The following is a 12,439-nucleotide window of genomic DNA, read 5'->3' on the forward strand; positions in this document are numbered from 1 at the left end:
CCCCTACGCCAGCCTGTACCCACCCACTCTGTGCCCTATATAAACCATGGTATGCGAATGCTCCCATTAAAATCTCCTGACGATTGAGGGTACCCCCCCTCATGAAACAGGCCTGTAGAGATGAAATAGTCTTGTGATTTTTTTTCCCCACACATACATATATATATATATATATATATATATATATATATATATATATATATATATATATATATATATAAAAGAAATACTTGAATTTCATTGTTCATTTATTTACACGTATACACACACATAACACTCCTCTCTACTACTTGCCGTAGTTGTGAAGCAATGCATGATGGGAATGCGGATGTTGTGTGTCAGTGTATTAACGTGCCGGCTGGAATAAACACACGCTGAGCAATAGCTCCGTGCCTGCCTACTTTATGGGTTATAGATAAACCTATGGATAACGGAGACGTATGCAAACCCCGTTTCCATATGAGTTGGGAAATTGTGTTAGATGTAAATATAAACGGAATACAATGATTTGCAAATCCTTTTCAACCCATATTCAATTGAATTCACTACAAAGACAAGATATTTGATGTTCAAACTCATAAACTTTATTTTTTTTTTGCACATAATAACTAACTTAGAATTTCATGGCTGCAACACGTGCCAAAGTAGTTGGGAAAGGGCATGTTCACCACTGTGTTACATCACCTTTTCTCTTAACAACACTCAATAAACGATTGGGAACTGAGGAAACTAATTGTTGAAGCTTTGAAAGTGGAATTCTTTCCCATTCTTGTTTTATGTAGAGCTTCAGTCGTTCAACAGTGCGAGGTCTCCGCTGTCGTATTTTACGCTTCATAATGCTCCACACATTTTCGATGGGAGACAGGTCTGGACTGCAGGCGGGCCAGGAAAGTACCCGAACTCTTTTTTTTTACAAAGCCACGCTGTTGTAACACGTGCTGAATGTGGCTTGGCATTGTCTTGCTGAAATAAGCAGGGGCGTCCATGAAAAAGACGGCGCTTAGATGGCAGCATATGTTGTTCCAAAACCTGTATGTACCTTTCAGCACTAATGGCGCCTTCACAGATGTGTAAGTTACCCATGCCTTGGGCACTAATGCACCCCCATACCATCACAGATGCTGGCTTTTCAACTTTGCGTCGATAACAGTCTGGATGGTTCGCTTCCCCTTTGGTCCGGATGACAAGATTTCGAATGTTTCCAAAAACAATTTGAAATGTGGACTCGTCAGACCACAGAACACTTTTCCACTTTGCATGAGTCCATCTTAGATGATCTCGGGCCCAGAGAAGCCGGCGGCGTTTCTGGATGTTGTTGATAAATGGCTTTCGCTTTGCATGGTAGAGCTTTAACTTGCACTTACAGATGTAGCGACAAACTGTATTTAGTGACAGTGGTTTTCTGAAGAGTTCCTGAGCCCATGTGGTGATATCCTTTAGAGATTGATGTCGGTTTTGCAAATCATTGTATTCCGTTTATATTTACATCTAACATATGGAAACGGGGTTTGTATAATAGTCTCCTTCTTGATCTACAAAAGCCGTAGATGTTATAACGTGACTAGGCCGGCACGCTGTTTATAAGGAGGAAAAGGGGACGTGACGACAGGCTGTCCTCACTCAGGTCCGGCTAGAAATCGGGAGAAATTCGTGAGAATGGTTGTCCCAAGAGATTTTCAGGAGAGGCACTGAAATTCGGGAGTCTCCCGGGAAAATTCGGGAGGATCGGCAAGTATGATAATCGATGTTTTCCCGAAATGAACCGCAACTCTCCTCTGTGTCCCGCAGCACTCGTGCAGCCTCGGACCTTGACGCTACCGCCGCCATAGTCCTTGTAAAGCTTGTACAGCAGTACAGTTTTTACTATCAACACACAGCCAATATTGTGTGAATGGCTGACAACACACGTACTGTACATAGGAAGGTAACTGAGTGATCAGGAGCTGCACGAGTGCTGCCGGGCCGCGAGACAGGCTACGGCTCATGTCGGCAGATGTTGGAATCCGCGTTTCGATTTCAACTCATGCAACCCCCCCGCACCATGATGCTTGACTGCAGGCAGGACACAACTCTCTTACCACTCACTTGTCAGCGTTGATAGCAAATCTAAACTGCTGCACAAGCTGCACACTGACTACTCTAAAGTGTACACACTTCTACAGTATCGTTCACAGGACTGTAAGTACATCTATTCTCCACATTCAAATACGATATTTGACAGCACGTCAAAACTTTTTTTTTTTTTTTTTTGGCCGAGAGCATGATTTTTGGCGTGTGATAAAGCAAAAGGAGTGTAAAAGCGTGTGTGATACAATCAAGATAAACGTGTGATGGTGTGACAATCGTGTGTGTGTGTGTGTGTGTGTGTTTAGCTGCTGGCAGTGACACGGTGATGACGTTAGCTCATGTTTCTATTAACAACGGGCCTACCGGACATCCGGGCTGGGTGTGGGGGTCTCCGGTGAGTGTTTACAGATTGACCAGGTGAAGGTCCGAAGCGGAGAAGTGGGGACACAGAGCGGCGTCCGGGTTCTTCAGCTGCCGCAGGATCTTCCGGTGGAACTTGGAGCGCACCCGGTTGAACTCCATGATGTCACTGGGGTCCTCCTCGATCCAGAAGCGCTGGAACTCCTGCATCAAGTAACCTGCACACACACACACACACACACACACATACTGGTTATAGTTTTGAATGGGGACTAAGTTTTTGATCATCACTTGTGGGGACCACCTTTTCTACAGGTTGTAGAGGCATAAAAAAAAAAATGAGGTAAAATGGCCAATGCCCAGTTAGCTCATGCAAATGTCTCACACTCAAACTAACCAGCAGAGGTGGGACCAAGTCATTATTTTGCAAGTCACAAGTAAGTCTCAAGTCTTTGCCCTCAAGTCCGAGTCAAGTCCCGAGTCAAGACTGGAAAGTCTCAAGTCAAGTCCTAAGTCCTGCATTTTGAGTTTCGAGTCCTTTCAAGTCCTTTTAACCACAGACTAATATATTAACACAGATTGTGTATGCTTTTCAAACGCTGTATTTATTTATCAAAACAAGTGCATTTTAAATTGCAGGAAAGAAAATTGTGCTGACATTGCACTTTATAATAGCACTATTAACCAGTCATTTTAAACATTAACTCATTCCTTTACAGAACAAACACATTGAAAAATAAAGTGCAAATGTACTTATTTGTACAAAAGTGTTAACATTGAAAAAACATGACATATACGTGAACATAACAAAAAAAGTTGTACTTTTTATATGTCAGGGCCCTATGCTGCATTGCATTTGCAAAAGACCAAATTAGCCAAGAGTCTTGTCAGTCATTTGTGCACGATGGGGGCGTAGTATGATGCCACCATGGCTGAAAACTCGCTCCACTGGAGCACTGGAGGCAGGCACTGCCAAGACTCTCATGGCCACTCGGAACAGTGAAGGAAGAGTCTTCATGTTCAATGCCCAGAACAAAAGGGGGGAGAGAGTTGTTTTGGGTTGGTGCACTACTTGTAAGTGTATCTTGTGTTTTTTATGTTGATTTAATTAAAAAAAGAAAAAAAATATATATATTTCTTGTGCGGCCCGATACCAATCGATCCACGGACCAGTACCGGGCCGCGGCCCGGTGGTTGGGGACCACTGAGGTAAACAACCAACAGTATGTCAGAAAGCTAGCTAAAACGGTACACATATTCATAATATAGTATACATTTTAACTGACCTTTATTTGACTATTTTTGTCTTTTTTTAGGTGGCTAAAATACGCGGTGCTGCTGACCGCCGTCTAACGTTACGTGTGATATATTGACTAACGTAACCCTGCTTAAAAAAAATCACTGAACAAAAAGTATGAATAAGGTAGTGAACTGCAACAGATTCCCGTGTTTGCAATAACGTTATAACGTTAGCAGTGAGTTTACAGCCTCACTGATTTAACTACACAGCAAATAAAAGTCACGTTACTTAGCCAATAAACGTTATCTTACATTCAAAACTTACCGTTCTTTGTGCAACTTCAAATGCCGGACGAAGTTGGAAGTTGTTGCCTCTCCATCAGTAATTTTCGAACCGCATGTGTTGCATACTGCAAACCGTTTTGTGTTGACCACCTCGTAATTTTTATACCCAAACAAAATTATTTTAGGTATCATTTTTTGTTCACTGGCGTGTGGTTTGGACATGTCTTCTTCGTTGGTTGTCCTGCAATTTGATTGGATGAATGCTGTGTGATGAAAACAAAGTAGATCTAATTTGATTGGCTGTTGTACTGAGACCACACCAGCTGACACACGCAACGCTGATAGACAAGTACACAATGAAAAATACGGAGCGCTCCCGAATAACTTTTTCATCTTTGGGTTTTGGGGAAAGTAGCAAGTCATGTCAAGTCATGTCAATTCAAAAGGCTCAAGTCATTGATGTTAAAGTCTAAGTCGAGTTGCAAGTCTTTTTACATTTTGTCAAGTCGAGTCTAAAGTCATCAAATTCATGACTCGAGTCTGACTCGAGTCCAAGTCATGTGACTCGAGTCCACACCTCTGCTAACCAGTAAACATGTTTTATGGGCCAAAGCTTAAAAATCTCTTAGGCATCTTCAGAATGGATCTGACTATCATTTAAAAAGGTTTCCCTTTAGAGGACCTGTTTTTTTTGTCCCTATACTGTCAGAGGTCCCCTAAAGGGGCGGTATAGCTCGGTTGGTAGAGCGGCCGTGCCAGCAACTTGCAGGTTCGATTCCCGCTTCCGCCATCCTAGTCACTGCCGTTGTGTCCTTGGGCAAGACACTTTACCCACCTGCTCCCAGTGCCACCCACACTGGTTTAAATGTAACTTAGATATTGGGTTTCACTATGTAAAGCGCTTTGAGTCACTAGAGAGAAAGCGCTATATAAATATAATTCACTAAAGGTGACTGTGTAAACCATACTTGCCAACCTCGAGACCTCCGATTTCAGGAGGTGGGGGGTGGGGGGCGTGGTCGGGGGTGGGGCGGGGGCGTGGTTGGGGGCGTGGTTAAGATATATATATATATAAGAAATACTTGACCTTCAGTGAATTCTAGCTATATATATATATATATATATATATATATATATATATATATATATATATATATATATATATATATATAAATAAATAAAAGAAATACTTGAATTTCAGTGTTCATTTATTTACACATTTACACACACATAACACTCATCTACGCATTGTTGAGTTAAGGGTTGAATTGTCCATCCTTGTTCTATTCTCTGTCATTATTTCAGAACACACACATTATACAAATAAACATTATAAAATCAATAAGAAAACAGGAGCTCTAATTTGGGAGTCTGAATTAGGATCAGAAGTTCCTATATAAACATTGCGCACTCACGTCGCCTTTTTGTATTGATTACTGCAGCTGTGCACTGGATTCATTCACAAATACAAACTACAACTCACAAACACTTTAGAGTTAGGCTCCACCATCAGAATGTGTACTTAAACTTGTAAAGATCACATGGATATTATTCAGTGAGTTGATTCACCAAAACTAACCTGTTATACAGGAGGAAAAAGCACACAGGACGTTTCAATTGTTCACAGACTGGTCGCGCTCATCAGAATGACAAGACACTTCCGGTCTGCAGGTGATAGCATTCAATTGGGAAGAAACGCCCTACTGCCCCCTACTGACCAATGTGAATACTTATAAATGTGGAATGACAGCTCCAAAAACGAATTCAAACCACAAAATAAAATAAATAAATCAACACAAAAATGTGACACATTATGGGTGGGTCACATATGCATGTACAGTAGATGGCAGTATTGTCCTGTTTAAAAGTGTCACAACATTGCTGTTTACGGCAGACGAACTGCTTTACGGGGGACGAAAACTTGACTGCTGTTGTTGTGTGTTGTTACCGCGCTGGGAGGACGTTAATGAAACTGCCTAACAATAAACCCACATAAGAAACCAAGAACTCGCCCTCCATCATTAGCTGTTTATATGGTGGGAAAGCGGACGTGAGAACAGGCTGTCAACACGTCACTCAGGTCCGCCTGAATTTCGGGAGATTTTCGGGAGAAAATTTGTCCCGGGAGGTTTTCGGGAGAGGCGCTGAATTTCGGGAGTCTCCCGGAAAATCCGGGAGGGTTGGCAAGTATGGTGTAAACAGAGCGATGTCCCCATTAAGTAAGCATTGCCAGAACAAACACACACACACACACACACACACACACACACACACAAGAGGGTGTTGGAGCTTTGTTTGCATTTGCCATAATAGCCAGCTGACTTACAGAAGGTCTGCTGGAAGTGCTGCAAGGCGGGTAATTCGGGGGCCACGTTGTACAAGTGGGTCTTCAGGGCGCCGCTCACCAGGAGCGAGTAGGCCAGGTCGGTGATGTTGATGCCCACAATGGCGAAAGAATAGCTGGAGGACGTCAACAAAGTCAACATTTAACTTAAAGGCTTGGAATGAAGACCTTTTCAATTTTATTCTTGAAAAATATATTTTCAAATCCCCATTATATTTAGACTTTATTCATAGAAAATGTAAAAAAAAAAAAAAAAAATGTATGGTACTCATGTTCTCCCTAAAAATTACATAATTTTCCCAATATATTTTATTAGTTAGTCGTTAGTTTATTAACTGCAACGATTCGAAATAGGCAGCTGAAATTCCTCGGACATATCATTAGAAAAGACAGCTTAGAAAAACTGATGTTAACAGGAAAACTAGTAGGAAAGAAAGAGCCAATCCTTTTACCCAATGGCTTTCTCAAGGTTCCGCTGTACCCATTCAGCCTTGTTTGCCTCACTGTGAAAAAAAACACACACACGTTCGTCTACATGTGAGCACATTAATTCGGACAAAACTTTGTATTGTGTCAATTCACTAATACATTTAAACAGTACATATCTTCTATCTAAAAAATATTATATTAAACAGTTAATTTTTAATCTTTTAATAGTTGTCAATATATGCTGTAAAAAAGTTAAACAAATATATATTATCTTATTTATCTTATTTTATCATATTATAATAATGTTAATTTGTTCTGCCATTAAAAATTACTCTAAAGGTCACATTAAAATAAAAAATAAAAAATAAAAATAAAAAATGAATAAAAAATATAAAAATAAATTTATAAAATAAATAAAATATTACATTCACGTGTTGTCTACACGTGAGCACATTAATTCGGACAAAACCTTGTATTGTGTCAATTCACTAATACATTTAAACAGTACATATCTTCTATCTAAAAAATATTATATTAAACAGTTAATTTTTAATCTTTTAATAGTTTTCAATATATGCTGTAAAAAAGTTAAACAAATATATATTATCTTATTTATCTTATTTTATCATATTATAATAATGTTAATTTGTTCTGCCATTAAAAATTACTCTAAAGGTCACATTAAAATAAAAATAAAAAATAAAAATAAAAAATGAATAAAAAATTTAAAAATACATTTATAAAATAAATAAAATATTACATTCACGTGTTGTCTACACGTGAGCACATTAATTCGGACAAAACCTTGTATTGTGTAAATTCACTAATATATTTAAACAGTACATATCTTCTATCTAAAAAATATTATATTAAACAGTTAATTTTTAATCTTTTAATAGATTTCAATATATGCTGTAAAAAAGTTAAACAAATATATATTATCTTATTTATCTTATTTTATCAAATTATAATAATGTTAATTTGTTCTGCCATTAAAAATTACTCTAAAGGTCACATTAAAATTTAAAAAAAATAAATAAATAAAAAATGAATAAAAAATTTTAAAATAAATTTATAAAATAAATAAAATATTACATTCACGTGTTGTCTACACGTGAGCACATTAATTCGGACAAAACCTTGTATTGTGTAAATTCACTAATACATTTAAACAGTACACGTCTTCAATCTAAAAAATATTATATTAAACAGTTCATTTTTAATCTTTTAATAGTTTTCAATATATGCTGTAAAAAAGTTAAACAAATATATATTATCTTATTTATCTTATTTTATCATATTATAATAATGTTAATTTGTTCTGCCATTAAAAATTACTCTAAAGGTCACATTAAAATAAAAAAATAAAAATAAAAATTAAAAATGAATAAAAAATATAAAAATAAATTTATAAAATAAATAAAATATTACATTCACGTGTTGTCTACGCGTGAGCACATTAATTCGGACAAAACCTTGTATTGTGTAAATTCACTAATACATTTAAACAGTACATATCTTCTATCTAAAAAATATTATATTAAACAGTTAATTTTTTATCTTTTAATAGTTTTCAATATATGCTGTAAAAATTTAAACAAATATATATTATCTTATTTATCTTATTTATCTTATTATAATAATGTTAATTTGTTCTGCCATTAAAAATTACTCTAAAGGTCACATTAAAATAAAAAATTAAAATAAAAATAAAAAATGAATAAAAAATATAAAAATAAATTTATAAAATAAATAAAATATTACATTCACGTATTGTCTACACGTGAGCACATTAATTCGGACAAAACCTTGTATTGTGTAAATTCACTAATACATTTAAACAGTACATATCTTCTATCTAAAAAATATTATATTAAACAGTTAATTTTTAATCTTTTAATAGTTTTCAATATATGCTGTAAAAAAGTTAAACAAATATATATTATCTTATTTATCTTATTTTATCATATTATAATAATGTTAATTTGTTCTGCCATTAAAAATTACTCTAAAGGTCACATTAAAATAAAAATAAAAAATAAAAATAAAAAATGAATAAAAAATTTAAAAATACATTTATAAAATAAATAAAATATTACATTCACGTGTTGTCTACACGTGAGCACATTAATTCGGACAAAACCTTGTATTGTGTAAATTCACTAATATATTTAAACAGTACATATCTTCTATCTAAAAAATATTATATTAAACAGTTAATTTTTAATCTTTTAATAGATTTCAATATATGCTGTAAAAAAGTTAAACAAATATATATTATCTTATTTATCTTATTTTATCAAATTATAATAATGTTAATTTGTTCTGCCATTAAAAATTACTCTAAAGGTCACATTAAAATTTAAAAAAAATAAATAAATAAAAAATGAATAAAAAATTTTAAAATAAATTTATAAAATAAATAAAATATTACATTCACGTGTTGTCTACACGTGAGCACATTAATTCGGACAAAACCTTGTATTGTGTAAATTCACTAATACATTTAAACAGTACACGTCTTCAATCTAAAAAATATTATATTAAACAGTTCATTTTTAATCTTTTAATAGTTTTCAATATATGCTGTAAAAAAGTTAAACAAATATATATTATCTTATTTATCTTATTTTATCATATTATAATAATGTTAATTTGTTCTGCCATTAAAAATTACTCTAAAGGTCACATTAAAATAAAAAAATAAAAATAAAAATTAAAAATGAATAAAAAATATAAAAATAAATTTATAAAATAAATAAAATATTACATTCACGTGTTGTCTACGCGTGAGCACATTAATTCGGACAAAACCTTGTATTGTGTAAATTCACTAATACATTTAAACAGTACATATCTTCTATCTAAAAAATATTATATTAAACAGTTAATTTTTTATCTTTTAATAGTTTTCAATATATGCTGTAAAAATTTAAACAAATATATATTATCTTATTTATCTTATTTATCTTATTATAATAATGTTAATTTGTTCTGCCATTAAAAATTACTCTAAAGGTCACATTAAAATAAAAAATTAAAATAAAAATAAAAAATGAATAAAAAATATAAAAATAAATTTATAAAATAAATAAAATATTACATTCACGTATTGTCTACACGTGAGCACATTAATTCGGACAAAACCTTGTATTGTGTAAATTCACTAATACATTTAAACAGTACATATCTTCTATCTAAAAAATATTATATTAAACAGTTAATTTTTAATCTTTTAATAGTTTTCAATATATGCTGTAAAAAAGTTAAACAAATATATATTATCTTATTTATCTTATTTTATCATATTATAATAATGTTAATTTGTTCTGCCATTAAAAAATACTCAAAGGTCACATTAAAATAAAAATTAAAAATAAAAATAAAAAATGAATAAAAAATTACAAAATACATTTATAAAATAAATAAAATATTACATTCACGTGTTGTCTACACGTGAGCACATTAATTCGGACAAAACCTTGTATTGTGTAAATTCACTAATACATTTAAACAGTACATATCTTCAATCTAAAAAATATATTAAACAGTTAATTTTTAATCTTTTAATAGTTTTCAATATATGCTGTAAAAAAGTTAAACAAATATATATTATCTTATTTATCTTATTTTATCATATTATAATAATGTTAATTTGTTCTGCCATTAAAAATTACTCTAAAGGTCACATTAAAATAAAAATAAAAAATAAAAATAAAAAATGAATAAAAAATTTAAAAATACATTTATAAAATAAATAAAATATTACATTCACGTGTTGTCTACACGTGAGCACATTAATTCGGACAAAACCTTGTATTGTGTAAATTCACTAATACATTTAAACAGTACATATCTTCTATCTAAAAAATATTATATTAAACAGTTAATTTTTAATCTTTTAATAGTTTTCAATATATGCTGTAAAAAAGTTAAACAAATATATATTATCTTATTTATCTTATTTTATCATATTATAATAATGTTAATTTGTTCTGCCATTAAAAATTACTCTAAAGGTCACATTAAAATAAAAAATAAAAATAAAAATAAAAAATGAATAAAAAACATAAAAATAAATTTATAAAATAAATAAAATATTACATTCACGTGTTGTCTACACGTGAGCACATTAATTCGGACAAAACCTTGTATTGTGTAAATTCACTAATACATTTAAACAGTACATATCTTCTATCTAAAAAATATTATATTAAACAGTTAATTTTTAATCTTTTAATAGTTTTCAATATATGCTGTAAAAAAGTTAAACAAATATATATTATCTTATTTATCTTATTTTATCATATTATAATAATGTTAATTTGTTCTGCCATTAAAAATTACTCTAAAGGTCACATTAAAATAAAAAATAAAAATAAAAATAAAAAATGAATAAAAAATATAAAAATAAATTTATAAAATAAATAAAATATTACATTCACGTGTTGTCTACACGTGAGCACATTAATTCGGACAAAACCTTGTATTGTGTCAATTCACTAATACATTTAAACAGTACATATCTTCTATCTAAAAAATATTATATTAAACAGTTAATTTTTAATCTTTTAATAGTTTTCAATATATGCTGTAAAAACGTTAAACAAATATATATTATCTTATTTTATCATATTATAATAATGTTAATTTGTTCTGCCATTAAAAATTACTCTAAAGGTCACATTAAAATAAAAATAAAAAATAAAAATAAAAAATGAATAAAAAATGTAAAAATAAATTTATAAAATAAATAAAATATTACATTCACGTATTGTCTACACGTGAGCACATTAATTCGGACAAAACCTTGTATTGTGTAAATTCACTAATACATTTAAACAGTACGTATCTTCTATCTAAAAAATATTATATTAAACAGTTAATTTTTAATCTTTTAATAGTTTTCAATATATGCTGTAAAAAAGTTAAACAAATATATATTATCTTATTTATCTTATTTTATCATATTATAATAATGTTAATTTGTTCTGCCATTAAAAATTACTCTAAAGGTCACATTAAAATAAAAAATAAAAATAAAAATAAAAAATGAATAAAAAATATAAAAATAAATTTATAAAATAAATAAAATATTACATTCACGTGTTGTCTACACGTGAGCACATTAATTCGGACAAAACCTTGTATTGTGTCAATTCACTAATACATTTAAACAGTACATATCTTCTATCTAAAAAATATTATATTAAACAGTTAATTTTTAATCTTTTAATAGTTTTCAATATATGCTGTAAAAACGTTAAACAAATATATATTATCTTATTTTATCATATTATAATAATGTTAATTTGTTCTGCCATTAAAAATTACTCTAAAGGTCACATTAAAATAAAAATAAAAAATAAAAATAAAAAATGAATAAAAAATTTAAAAATAAATTTATAAAATAAATAAAATATTACATTCACGTATTGTCTACACGTGAGCACATTAATTCGGACAAAACCTTGTATTGTGTAAATTCACTAATACATTTAAACAGTACGTATCTTCTATCTAAAAAATATTATATTAAACAGTTAATTTTTAATCTTTTAATAGTTTTCAATATATGCTGTAAAAAAGTTAAACAAATATATATTATCTTATTTATCTTATTTTATCATATTATAATAATGTTAATTTGTTCTGCCATTAAAAATTACTCTAAAGGTTACATTAAAATAAAAATAAAAAATAAAAATAAAAAAT

General features: G+C 30.9%; 1 protein-coding gene across 2 annotated transcripts in view; it reads right to left on the reverse strand.

Moving 5' to 3' along the window:
* Positions 1-1,498: 1,498 nt before the first annotated feature.
* Positions 1,499-12,439, reverse strand: part of elmod1 (ELMO/CED-12 domain containing 1) — a 52,707-nt gene continuing 41,766 nt past the window's right edge. For both annotated transcript variants that reach the window (XM_061962767.2, XM_061962766.2), the window contains 3 exons: positions 6,748-6,798; positions 6,278-6,411; positions 1,499-2,645 (listed from right to left, as the gene is read on the reverse strand). In XM_061962767.2, coding sequence (XP_061818751.1) covers positions 2,470-2,645; positions 6,278-6,411; positions 6,748-6,798 — 361 coding nt within the window. In that variant the 3' untranslated portion in view covers positions 1,499-2,469. The remainder of the gene's footprint in view (positions 2,646-6,277; positions 6,412-6,747; positions 6,799-12,439) is intronic.

This window comes from Nerophis lumbriciformis, linkage group LG09 (assembly GCF_033978685.3).
Source record: "Nerophis lumbriciformis linkage group LG09, RoL_Nlum_v2.1, whole genome shotgun sequence".
NCBI lineage: Eukaryota > Metazoa > Chordata > Actinopteri > Syngnathiformes > Syngnathidae > Nerophis > Nerophis lumbriciformis.